General features: G+C 55.6%; 1 protein-coding gene across 1 annotated transcript in view; it reads left to right on the top strand.

The window, feature by feature from the left end:
• LAD1 (ladinin 1) overlaps nt 1–7220 on the top strand; it is a 48563-nt gene extending 41343 nt beyond the window's left edge. Inside the window, exons 17-24 of the mRNA XM_049858101.1 lie at nt 620–680; nt 966–1082; nt 2084–2161; nt 2732–2842; nt 4085–4194; nt 4723–4813; nt 6609–6649; nt 6976–7220. Coding sequence (XP_049714058.1) covers nt 620–680; nt 966–1082; nt 2084–2161; nt 2732–2842; nt 4085–4194; nt 4723–4813; nt 6609–6649; nt 6976–7021 — 655 coding nt within the window. The 3' untranslated portion in view covers nt 7022–7220. The remainder of the gene's footprint in view (nt 1–619; nt 681–965; nt 1083–2083; nt 2162–2731; nt 2843–4084; nt 4195–4722; nt 4814–6608; nt 6650–6975) is intronic.
• The last annotated feature ends 5907 nt before the right edge of the window (nt 7221–13127 follow it).

Genomic DNA, 13127 nt, shown 5'->3' with positions numbered 1-13127 from the left:
CCAGGGCCCCTTACGAAAACAGACACAGCCCAGCCCAAAGCAAATCTCAGCTCCATTTGCCCAGCAATTTTCCCGGCCACTTGTACGTACACTGTAGTATTTCATTTCAGCCTTCCCATAACCCTGCCCAGACCTGAGGGCAGATGGGGAAACTGAGGACCAGAGCCTGGGCCTGATGTCACACAGCAAGTATGAGCCAGGGGTGGCACCAAACCGCAGGACTCCTGGGCTCGTGGGGATATTCTGTGGGGTCAGCCATGGGGGTTTGGAGGCAGGCAAAGCTGTCATTTTGTCACAGATCCTTTGTTTCCTTGTTGGGCAGCTTTGAGCAAGTCACCACCTCTCCAAGTCTCTGCTTTCTCAATGAGATTAATGATAGCCACGTCCTGGGTGTACTGTGGGCATGAAATGCAATGACTCATGTAAAAGAGCTTTGTATATTTCAAGGTGCAGAGCAAGTGTGAGGTCTCTTACTGTTAATGTCACTGTTGTTATTATGGCTGTGGTTGGCTGGGGCAGTGGTGGTGAGGAAGAAGGACTCTGCCGGCTCCAGGCACCCAAAGTCTCCCTCAGGTACACAGCAGGGTTGATGCTTATCAACTCCTTATTCCTCTAACAGGCTATTCATGCCCAACTTGGTGCCACCCAAGATCCCTGATGGAGAGCGGGTAGACTTTGATGTGAGTGGTGCTGTGGGGAGGGCAGGCCTGGATGGGGGTGGTCATGAGGGCCCTGACAAGACCTTGTAGGCTTGTGGGGGCAGGTAGGACGGTGCCTACAACAGCCAGGCTGGGTGCCAGCCCCTGAGAAGTATCCTGGATTCAGGCCCCAGGTGCCCCTTCCCTGGCCAGGCCCCAGACCCCAGGGGCCTTTTTGGATTGAACAGGGGGTGTCTAGCCCGCCCATCATATCTCTCCCCTGGACTTGGGTGTGGCAGCCTCTGACCCCTGGTGGTCCACCTGTAGGACATCCACCGGAAGCGCATGGAGAAGGACCTGAACGAGCTGCAGACGCTGATCGAGGCTCACTTTGAGAACAGGAAGAAGGAGGAAGAGGAGCTCATTTCGCTCAAAGACAGGATTGTAGGTGTCCCATCTCCCAGTGCAATGCTCCTGTCTTCCATCCCCTTTCCTTAGGCCCGCTTCCTCCAGGCAGCCTTCCTTGGGGCCCCTAGCCCTGGTAGATGTTTCCCTCCAGCAGGACCTGCTGCACTTTGAGCCTCTCTTGAAGCAAGCTCCTGCTCTGCCCTGCACCTTGGTTTTTGGGTCTCTGCCTTCTCTCCCCACCAGACTGGATGCTCCTTTATGCCAGGAGCTGAGTCTATTCATCTCTGGGCCCCCCACAGGGCCTAACTCAGGCCCTGGCTATGGAATGGCCAATCAAAAAGGCCTGTCGTCCAGCTGCCCCCTGCCTCCTTCCCATAGAGCACACAAGGTTTACTTAGCAAAACTACATTGCTTTTGCTGTCCTGTACTTGAATGGGAGAAACTCTGCATTACTTCCTCCTTCAGAGAATATAAAAGGCATGTTCAAATCCTGGTAATCCAAAGTTGCTATAGAAAACATCTACAACACTAAGAAAGAGAAGATGTGTGTGAAATCCCAAATCATCCCGAGGAGAGGGGGAGTGGGCAGGGTGGTCCCTTTATTTCTTTTATTTTTTCTCCACCAAATTTGCCTTCCTGCAGACATGCTGCTCTGGCTGGCAGCTGAGGACTGGGCTATCTTTGAGCACAGAGCAGCTGCTGGGGCTGGGGTGGGGTGTAGCTCTGTAGGAGTCAGCAGTAGCCCGCTTGACATTGTTCAAATTGTTTCAGACTTCACCGTGAATAATGTACCATGTGGGCCATCCTCACATGCCCCAGAGTGGGCCAGCCTTACTTAACTAGGATGCTTTCCTTACTGGCTCACCCATGCAGTGGGCCCCTGCTTATGCCCGAGGAACTGGCCTTTCGAGGACAGGCCTTGACTGTGCCTCTGGGTGTGGGCAACCACACCCTGAGACTCCTGTGAGGGAAAGCTCCTCACTGGCCCCTGCATCTCTGATGACCCCTCCCCTACATGTACTCACCTCCCTCCACAGGAGAAGCGGCGGGCAGAGCGTGCAGAGCAGCAGCGCATCCGGAATGAGCGTGAGAAGGAACGTCAGACTCGCCTGGCTGTGAGTGACCCCCCCTCGGCACACAGAGCCCCCTGACATACCTCCAGCTCCTGCGTTGCCCATGGAGACCGCTCCAGCTCCCCAGTCCCCCCTCTACTCCTAGATATTGATTCAGTCAAGAGACAACAAACACCTGCCAAGTGCTGGGCATTGACCTGCACTGACAATACACCTGTGAACAAGACAGACACTGTATAGATCCTTATGCACTCAGTATTTTAGACTCCAGTCCTCAGTCCTTGCCCAGACCAAGCTACCCAGGAATTGAGGGTCCCTGGCTCTCTTCTTGTGCTGCTGCTGAGACCCTTCCCAAGCAATAGGCTTTCTTGGGGAACATCCCAGCCTGAGAGGATGATGGGACCTCACACATGGGGTCCAGAACCTCATTCATTCATTCAATAAACACATCTTGTGCCCTTGGAAAGCTCCTTGCCCAGCGGAGAGAAAGCTCAGCCTGCCCATTAAGATTAAAAAAAAAAAAAAAAAAAAATTAAGATTACTAGCTTCAAAATCAGGGTTTGTCCCCCTCCCCCTCAATGTGCTCTCTTCTTCCTCTTTCCCACAAATCAGGAAGAGAGGGCCCGGCGAGAGGAGGAGGAGAACAGGAGGAAGGCTGAGGATGAGGCCCGGAAGAAGAAGGCTTTGTCCAACATGATGCATTTTGGAGGATATATCCAGAAGGTACGCAGGAGAGCAGCAGCAGTCACCATGAGGCCCTGGTGTATCCGTGCAGAAGGAGGTGTCCATTGCAGCAGACAGACTTTAGGTTGGATTCCAGGAAGAACTTCTCAGCTGCTATGGGAGGGAAGCTGAGGCCTCTGCCTGCCTAGCCCCTGAGCTGGCTCTTAGCCTGGCTGTGGCATCTACTAGGAGGGACCTGCTGGGGTAAGGGCAGCAGCCAGAGGCTGAGGCACCGATGCTTCACCTCACCCTGGGCTGCAGCCAGGCCCAGGAATCCCCAAGGTGGCCAGGTGCAGCTGGAAGAGTCCTGTTTCTAGAGTCAGAGTTCTGGTTGGAGAGCCAGCTCTGTCACATACAACCATGTGGCCTTATGCAACCTCTCTGAACCTCAGCTTCTTCATCTGTAAAATGGGATTAATATTGCCTGCCCTGTCTGCTTTGAGAAGATCAAATGAGCCGACATGAAAAGCACCTATGTGCTATGCAGATGTGAGGTGGTATTTATTCTTGGGAACTCACTCTTAATTCTTAATTTTTATGGCCTACTCCTACCAGATACTCCACTCTCAAGGGAGAATGGGGTATGTAAAATTGGTCCAGAACGTTTTCTTAGATTTCCAATGTCCCCAGCTCAGAACCAGGCCAGCCACCCCATCTCTGCCCCCATGGTGACCCTACCAGCCTAATCTTTGTCATGGCCCTGCTACCCCCAGACTCATGTCCTAGTGAACGTGGCTGCTACAGTGAGCATCTGAATCATCTTCTCCTTCTCCCCCTTGTGTCTCTCTTTGCCTTTGTCTTCGCCCTATGCCCTGCCCTTCCTCTGTGTCTCTGTTGCGGTCTCGGTCTTTCTCTCTTGGTCTTTCTCTCATGGTTTCCTGGCTTTGCAGGCCCAGGTGGGTACCAAACCCTCTTCCTCCCCGTAGTTTTAGGGGAGCATCCTGTGAGGGGAAGGCACCTTGCTGGAGGGGAGGAGTGTGGAGATTGGGCTGGATGAGGGGGCAGGAGCCTGGGGAGAGATGGAAGAGGTTGAAGAGGCAAAGGAGGAAGGGGCCAAAATGACCCTTCTTGCTTCTGCCTCAGTTTCTCTGGGGAATCCAGACGATTGATGGTGTGTGGGTGGGGTAGGGGGTGGTTGGCAGGAACAAGGTCCTTTTCCCATTGGGGTTTTTTTGGAGGGGCTGGGGGATGAGGTGCGGGTGGTCTCTCGCCAACTTCCCCTGCTTGCACCACCGCCTCCAGACGGAGAGGAAGAGTGGGAAGAGGCAGACAGAGCGGGAGAAGAAAAAGAAGATTCTGGCTGAGAGGAGGAAGGTGCTGGCCATCGACCACCTGAATGAAGATCAGCTGAGGTCGGCCGAGGAGGGAAGGTCCTCAGGGCCTGCAAATGTCCATCCTGGGATGTCAGGGCAGAGGGACGTTCTCATTGAGACCACCAGGGGGTGCTACTCCCTCACATATTCCCGAGAGCATGTGTGGTGGGCCATTTCCCAGGGCATATTTGCAGTTGGGCGTGAGCCTTCTCCAGTCTTTGCTTGGATCATAGGCAAAGAAACTGGGCAGGCCCCTCACCTCTCTGAGCAACGGCTTCCCCATCTGCATAGTGGTGGCAGGAAGGGGACTGAGCTAGGTGCTCTCTGCTGTGCCTTCTTCCTCACCATCCCCAGAACTTCGCTCTTGGCAGGTCCTGGTGTCTGTTCTGGAGTGCTGGCACCTCCATTTGACCCCAGGCTGGGCCAGGCTGTGGGGTGGGCTGGGGCACTCACCCTCAGCAGGACTGGAGCAAGGAGGAGGGCTGCGGTCCCTGGGGCTGGGTCAGGACCATGTGAAGCCTGATGAGGGCCCTTCCTAATATCCCATCCCTGACTCGGCCTGTGCAGAGAGAAGGCCAAGGAACTGTGGCAGAGCATCTATAACCTGGAGGCGGAGAAGTTTGACCTGCAGGAGAAGTTCAAGCAGCAGAAATATGAAGTGAGCCACATGCTGCTCTTCCTCTGCCCCCTCAAGTCCCCTTTGCATGTTCTCCTGGTTTGACTGGGTCTCATGCGGCTGCCGCCGGTCAGGCCTTTCCCAGTTTCCCTTACCCTCCTTCAACTTCCTTCCAGCCCACCATGTTCAGTGCCCACCAGTGTGCCGTTGCTTGCTGGGGGCACCTGAGGGTTTGCTGGGGCAGAGCAGAGATACTTTTCTAGGACTTCAACCCCGGGGTCTTCCTGCCTCCCAGCCAGACATCCCTGGAGGCAGAGGCAGCAGCTCAGATGCACTGAGCCACATGGGAAGACCTGGATGCACAAAGCTGGCCACCTGAGAGAGGGCCACCAGAGATGCAGCCACCCCACCCAGTGTGCACATAGGCAGGCTGGGCCTCAAGCCCTCAGCCTTACAGGGTCCCAGGAGCATGAATGGGGGTCTCAGGTGTACAGACATGAGGCAGGAAAATAGCTGAACTGACACTGGTCCTGCACAATGTACTCAGACCTGGGAGCCAGCCCTGCCCGCCCGACCTCTTGGTCTGGCTAAGGAGGAAAGCCTCTTCCCTGGAGGGTCTGCTTAGCTCTCCTGCCAAACCTCACCACCCTATCCAAGGGGGCCCTTTCCTGAGCCTGGCTCAGGCCCCCATGGCTATAGGGTGGCTCTCTCCCCTATACTGAGAGAGGCAGCATTAGGTGGTAATGAAGAGCGTGGACCCTGGAGCCACACCGCCTGGGTCAGAGTTCTGGCTCTGCCACTTACTAGCTGTGTGACCAAGTTACTTAACTTGTCTGTGCCTCTGTTTCCTCATCGAATCCTAAGATAACAATAGGACCTACCTTATAGGGTTTCTGTGAAGATTCAGCCAATTGCTGCTGAGCCAGCTCCAACTCTTGATGCCCCCATGTATGTCAGAGTAGAATCGGGCTCCGTAGGGTTTTCAATGGCTGATTTTTCTGAAGTAGATTGCCAGACCTTTCTTCTGAGGTGCCTGAGTGGACTCGAACTTCTAACCTTTTGGTTAGCAGCTGAGCACATTAACCATTTGTACCAATCAGGGCCATTGTTAGGATTACAGAGATAATAAGAATAAACAAAATAGCAATAGCCAATTTGTATGTTCCAGGCACTGTTCTGAGCACTTTACAGGTATTAATTTATTAAGCCTGGATTACAATCCCATGGGTTAATGTTTAGGGAAGTGCTTAGAACAGAGCCTGGTACTCACTAAGTGCTCCACAGGTGTGAACCGTTGTCTAGGTCTCTCTAGGCCATGTGGCTTCCAGCTGTCCTCTGGCTCTACACTTAACTCCGCTCTTGGCCTACGGGGCACAGATCTGGCCAAGTTATGGCGCTGTGCCTCAAAGGGTCAAGCTCCGGGCATGGGGTGGACAGCTGGGCGGGGCAGAGTGGGGGTGGGGAGAGTGGTCTTAGGCTGGGCTGGAGTCCATACACAGGTGCCCACCTTGCTCATCCCCAGCTCTCAGGAGGCCCAAGTTATGGGACCCTCAGCCTGAGCCTCCTGTGGCCCCGGGACCTCACAGTGAGAGCCCAGTGGGGCAGCCAGGAAGCCTCTCTTTGGCTTCTGCCTCTGGGGACCTGGGCCTATCTTGACCCCTACCTATTTCAACCGAGTGGCATGGCCCTCATCTTCCTCCCCTCCCCCTCCCCCTCATCCTTTTCCCCCACCCCCTCCTCTGCTGTGCTGCGCCCCCTTCTCCGCCACCCCAGGCCAGCTAGGACCTGAGCCCAACGAGCTCCAACCTTGCTCTTTTCTTTCCCACTTTTCTTGCAGATCAATGTTCTCCGAAACAGGATCAATGATAACCAGAAAGTGTGAGTATCTGAGTTCAGCCTTCCCCTGCCCCCTCCTCCCCTCCCTTCCCGACCCCTCACCCCTCCTCTGAGGGCCTCTGAGGGCTGTGGGTTCCCATCCCTTCCTCCTCTCCTTCGGCTCACAGCCTTCCTTTTGGGCACCCTCCCTGAGCCTCTCTCTTCTCTCCCCTGGGCGCTGCTGGCCAGTGGGAAAAGGGGTGTGGGGCCTGAGGCAGCTGCCCTATTCTGCCCCTGGCTGCTCCTCTTGACTCCCAGCAGCCCCCCACTACAGAGACCTGCTCTTCTGCCCTGGGTCCCCCATCTGACTGGGTCCTCTTCCCCTGCAGCTCCAAGACCTGTGGGAAGGCCAAAGTCACTGGGCGCTGGAAGTAGAGATGGCAGCCTCCTTAAAGGCCATGCCTCCTTCACCAAGGACCTGTTCTTTGTTGTGTTCCCACCTTGCACGCCATGCCCCCCAGCTCCTGGAGACCACAAGCAGAATTCAGTCTGGAAACCAGGAGCTGGCCAAGATAGAAGCTGCCACTCATGCCTGCCCCAGCCCCCACCCCCACACCCCAAATAAAAAGCACCACACACCAAATAGCATTTCTGTCATTTTCCCTTCAGAGGGAGGGACACTGAGGGGAGACCCTGGTCTCACAGGGAGGCAGGTGGACGTCAGAGCCACAGGGACACAGGCCCCTGGTGTCTGCCAGACTTGAGGGGTGCTTGCCCACTTGGTCCCTGATGGCCTGCCTCCAGCACCCACAGAGGCCTGGCACCCACAGAGCAGGGAGAGGGCAGATGGCCCAGGGAGCACACACACTTTCTCACAGCAGAGGAGGGAGGCACAGACAGCCAAAAGGGCTTGTGACCTGAGCCACTGTGAGTCAGCAAGGGCAACACACTGGGGAAGCACTTGGTCAAGTGGGGACGTTGTATTCCCACGTGAGTCACTCCTAGGGGAACAATGGAGGCCGCTTTGGACTGTCATTGTTTTCGTTCTCCTTCTGGCCAGGTCACTCAAAATCAGGCATCTGAGGGGCAAGGAGCCCTCGAGAAAAGGCGAAAAGCCAGTTTCATGGGGCAGCTTCTCAGGCCTAAGCTGCCGAGAGGTGTGAGCTAATCTGGGTGCCTCCATGTCTGTGAACTGCATGTCCTCTAGAGCTTGAGCCACCAACCAGGGACACAGGGCCCCTTGAGTGGAAAAGACAGCATGGCGGCACTGATTCCAGTGGGCAGAGGACACAGATATGATAGGGATGAGTGAGTACTTGATTCAACTCTAGACCAAATCCCCGAGTAGGGCCAGTTCTCTTCCACCTCCATACCTTTGCTCAGGCTGTTCCCTCTGCCTAGAATGCCTTTCCCCACGCCCCAAGTCATCCGTCAAATAGAGCTTAGTGATCACTGTGTCTGAGGAGGCTTCCCATCATCTTCTAACCAGCGTGAATTCATTTCTCCTTGCTCTGAGCAGCCTGTACTATAGCTGCTGTCACAGAGTCACCACATTGTATTAGACTCATCCGTTCCTACAGGTGTTGCCCCTTTGTCTTAGCTCGGTAGCATCCAGTAAGTTGTATTGAAAGAAACAGCATAGACTTACTTGTTGTTATTGTTAGTTGCCGTTAACTCAATTCCAACTCATGGCGGCCCCATGTGTGCAGAGTAGAACTGCTCCGTAGACCTACTTACCCTGTGCTCTGTGCCAGGCACTGTGATAGATGTTAGTGAGGAGAGATGAAAGGACATACATAGTGCTTGGGTAACTGGGAGGCACCTATCCTGGCGTCTTGGCCTCATTGAATTTTCATTCATTCATTCATTCGTTCAATAAATATTTCCTGAGCAACAGCTATATGCTAGGCACTGTGCTGGGCATTTAAGCAGATTTGAACAGACACGTCCTTGCCCTTATGGAGCTCACAACCCAGTGGGAGAGACAGAAAAGTCAACTGGAGGTTTTAGCTCAGTGACAGCAGGGGAGGTGTAGGAGGCTGGAAAGCAGAGAGAAGGGGCACCCCACCTGGACTTGGCAGGAAGGAGGGTTTTCTGGAGGAAAGAATGTCTATACTGAGCCCCAGAGGGAGAGGAGGAGAAAGCTAAGGAGAAAGGCTCAGAGGTGGGAAGGTGGAGCAGCATATATGAGGTCCCAGGAGCAAGAGCCAGCATGGTGTGTTTGGTGTATTACAAAATCCAAGCGTCTTCTGACAGGGAATTAGCAGGCTCCTCTGTAAGTGCCCAGGAGTAGGCAGGAGGCAGGAGCCAGGGCCTCAGGCGCAAGGAGGGCTGTCACCATTGTCTCGGGGAGACCCATCGCCCAGCCCCACTTAACCCGATTTGCCAGGTGGGACTGCTGAGTCAATGCTCCATGCCAATGGTGCCAGCCCCTCTCCTGGTAACAGGGCAGGCAGCGCACTTCACCCTCACCTGCCACCTTGGTGAGGTGGGGGAAAGCCTAGAGAAAGAGTGGCACTGAGTCCAGAACTGGGGCATCAGAATTTTCCAACCTTCATCAACTCTCTGTGAGGCTTCACCTCTCCTGCCTCAGTGTCTCCCTGGAGGAATAGGAGATAATGTTGGCACTGTCATGATCCTGTCTCCTCCTGCTTCTCCTCTCCCAGCAAAGCTCTGGTAGCTGTGGCCTCTCCTTTAAAAAGAGTGCGGAGGTGGACACACAGGGCCTCCCCTGAAGTCAGGTCCCACTTACTCTCCTTTTTTCTAGGGTCACCTGGTGTTCAGGAAAGATCTTTTGAGTGCCCCAGCCACTGCCCAGTCTAGCCCCCAATGCCGGCATCTTAATAGGAGCGGCATGGCTTAACCTTGGTGCTTGCTTGTGGGGAGCTCTTCTCCATAAGGGAAGGGGCCCCGTCCTCTCCCAGTCACCAAGGAGAGGGCGTGCCGGCTGGGGTTGGGGGGGGGACCATCAGCACAGGGCAGGGACTGCTTTTTAGCCCCATAGGCCTGCGCCACAGGCTTCAGCCCAGTGGACCCGAGCTCTCCCCATGATAGTTCCAAAAATCGGAGGGACCACGGACACATGCTCAGGAACACTGCAGTGGATTCCTGAGCACCAAGGCGCTGAGAGAAGCTCTGGTGGTGCGGTGGCTAAGTGCTCAGTAAGCTAACTGAAGGGTCAGTGGGTCGAACCCATCACCCTCTCTGCAGGACAAAGACGCGGCAGTCTGCTTCTGTAAAGATTACAGCCTTAGAAACGCTATGGGGCGGTTCTATTCTGTCCTGTAGGGTCGCTTTGCGTCGGAATCGACTCCACAGCACCTGACAACAGCAACAACATCAACAACAAGGCACCAAGAGCTGACTCTCCTCCTCCTGATTTCATTTAGTCCCTCCACTTTGCTGAACTGAATCCTAATGGTGCACCAAAAGCCCCTCCGCCTCTGTGGCCCCCACATTGTCAGCTTTGGGTGCACCCCTTGGCTTGTGGATCTCTCAGAGGCACCCAGTGCACACCCATAATAATAATAAATGTTAAAACCCCAAAAACCAAACCCCTCGCTGTGGAGTCGATTCTCACTCATAACAACCCTGTAGTACAGAGTAGAACTGCCACACAGGGCTTCCAAGGCTGTCAATCCTTAGGAAAGCAGATTGCCACATCTTTCTCCCACCGAGATGGGACGCGGGTTTGAATCACTGACCTTTCTGTTAGCGTTAATCACTGCATCACCAGGGCTCCTTCGTAATAAATGTCAGCCCATGCTATTGATATTTTTATGTTACTGCTCCCTCTCAGGAAACCCTGGTGGCGTAGTGGTTAAGTGCTAAGGCTGCTAACCAAAAGTCAGCTGTTCAAATCCACCAGGCACTCCTTGGAAATCCTAAAGGGCGGTTCTATTCTGTCCTGTGGATCTCTGTGAATCAGAATTGACTCAATGGCAATGGATTTGATTTTTGGTTTGGCCCCCTTTCAAGGCCTTCAGTTCTGGGGAAACTGAGTTCGCCAGTGCTGGGTCCGGGCTGCCCCTCCTTGAATATGGTGTTTTATGGAGCCCCAGAGGCTTCTCTCCCCTCTGGGTTCCAGGGTTGTGTCTTTTCCCGGTAGGGTGTTGAGCGCCCACCCTAGAGGCTGCCCCTCGGGTGGTTTGCCCAGGTTGGTGCCAGTGCCTGGATGGAGGTGGCAGAACTTGCTCCCAAGGTGGGTTCCTTCCCTGACACCGAAGCTTGGTTTCTGGAAAGGGTGGGGCTGGGCTTGCGCTTCCATGGGCACCCGCCCTGAAGGGAGGCAGGGCTGGCTCTCCTGAAGTGCCGGGACTGGGAGCAGGACCCAGGGCTAAGTTCTCAGATTGGCCCAAATTGGGGGTGGGGAACAGGCTGGAGGAGCCAGGAAACCAGACTGGATGCCATGTTCCCACAGCGTGGCCACTGGCAGTGCCTGCCCTGCCCTGTCAGCCCTGCCAGGAGGAAGACTGAGCGTGAAAGCGAGGGGAAATGCTGCTGAAGGAGGGAAACGCACCGCTTCTCCTGCACAGCAGGCCCCTCACATGCTCACGCTCTGTGCCCCCATGCCAGGCGCCCGTGCTGGGTTCTTCGCACGTGTTCTCTCCTGCCAGCCACCCACGATCCCCAGGGCACACCCCCATGTTGCAGATGAGGAAACTGAGGTTCAGAGAGTTTAAGCAGCATGCTCAAGGCCATTCAGCTAGTCAGTGGCAATCCTGGGACTTGAACCCAGGTCTATGTGACTCCAGAGCCAGGGCTTTTCCCAGCACAGGTACCTTGTAGATTGAGGAGCACCCCAAATCTCTCCAAACTGCAATGCCTGGGCCAGAATAGGAGCCTCTCAGAAGCTGACTGGAGTGTGCCCGGGGGTTAGGCATCAGTCCAGGGGCTCATCTCTCTCTCTGTTCCTTTCTGTCTCCTCCCCCCGCCACCCCGGGGAAATGGCGGCTCCTCCCTGGCAGCCTCTCTGCCCTGTGCCTGTCAGCCTACACGGCTGGTCTTTCTGCCTACGAGGAAGCCCACAGACCTGAGGTGAGCAGATGTGCTTGTCCAGCACAGGAAACCCAGCCTGGAGGTGGCTTCTGGAAGGGGTAGCAGAGGAGGGTGTTGAGGGGTGCTTTGTCCAGGGGAAGAACACCCTCAGGCACACCTCCTCCTCCTCAGGGGTAACCTGGGGGACCAGGTGGACCATGGAAGCACCTGTCATTGTCTTGCCAGTCAGTCACCCCTGGCCTCTGCAGAGAGTGGGAGTCCAGGGTAAACAGTCCTGGGACTGATGTCCACAGGACTGATGGCTGCTGTTGGCAGTGGTGGGGCTGCTTCAGGGCCCTCCTCTGTCTACCTCCAATCTTCCTCTGCAGCCAGATGGGGCTATTTTTGTTTTCCTCAAATGTGCCATGCTCTCCCACCTTGCAGTGCTCTTCTCTACCCCCAGTGCCCTTCCTTGCCTCTCAGACTCTGAACTTCTCCCCATTCCTCAGGGTCTCAAGTCCCCGTTTCTCCACAAAGACTTCCCAGCCCTCCTCAGTTCCTGTGGCTCCTCTGGTAATGCCCCCAGTGCTACCCCAAGACCGCCCCCACTGGAGGCCCATTCACTCTGGGCTTGTGATTCACAGAAACCTAGTCTGAGTGCCCGTCCCAGCCCTCCCTCCCTGGCACTCTTACTGGAGTTTCAGCCCCACCCACTGCTCATTCCTGGTTCTCAGCCCCCACCCCAACTTCTATAGGAATTTAAATTGCTCTCAACTGAAAGACTCAGGAGAAGAATGTTTCCACACTGTGTGAAGCACCCAGGCCCTAGGGGCAGCCCCACCCCGTGGCCTGCACTCAGTGCGCCACTCTAGCCCCGCCTTCAGCAGCAGGTTCCCCTGTCCAGTCCGGCCTGGGCAATGCCAATCTGAAGGAGGCTGGGGCGGGCCAGGCTGCTCTTCAGGAAAGCAGAGGGCGGGTGGGAGCGGTGGTGCAATTCCGGGGCGGGGGGGGGGGGGGGGCCGGGGCGGGGGTGGTGCTGAGTTTGTGCTGGGCTGGCAGAACTGCCCGTCAGGGTAATCTGTTCAGGATGAGCCGTCTCAGCCCTCTCCTCGCCCCACCCTCCCGCACCCTACTAATTCCCCAAAGCAGTCAGCGACTGGGGCTACAGGTTGGGGAGGTTGGGGGCAACTCACAAAGCGCGATTTTTCCCTCTGAACTTGCCACACAGACCTCTCTGGCCCCGCATCATTCCCACCTACTTGGGCCCAGGTAGGGTGGGGAGCACAGGGCTCTGCTGGGAACGCCGAAGATACCTGAGAACCCACCACGCGGCGACACTAATAAGGGCTATTGCCGCCAGCCGCCGTCAAGCCCTCTCGACTCCGGCGACCCCGTGTGTGCCGGAGTAAAGCGGGACTCCGCAGGCTTTTCGATGGACGAGTTTTCAGAACTAGATCGTCAGGCCTTTTCTTCTGAGCCACCGCTGGGTGAACTTGAATCCCCAGTCCTCTGGGCAGCAACCTAGCGTGTTAAACATTTGTACCACCTGGGAACTCCTGATAAA

This window comes from Elephas maximus, chromosome 18 (genome assembly GCF_024166365.1).
Source record: "Elephas maximus indicus isolate mEleMax1 chromosome 18, mEleMax1 primary haplotype, whole genome shotgun sequence".
In the NCBI taxonomy this organism is placed as follows: domain Eukaryota; kingdom Metazoa; phylum Chordata; class Mammalia; order Proboscidea; family Elephantidae; genus Elephas; species Elephas maximus.
Note: the sequence above shows the minus strand (reverse complement) of the source record. Positions and strands in the feature narration are given on the sequence as shown.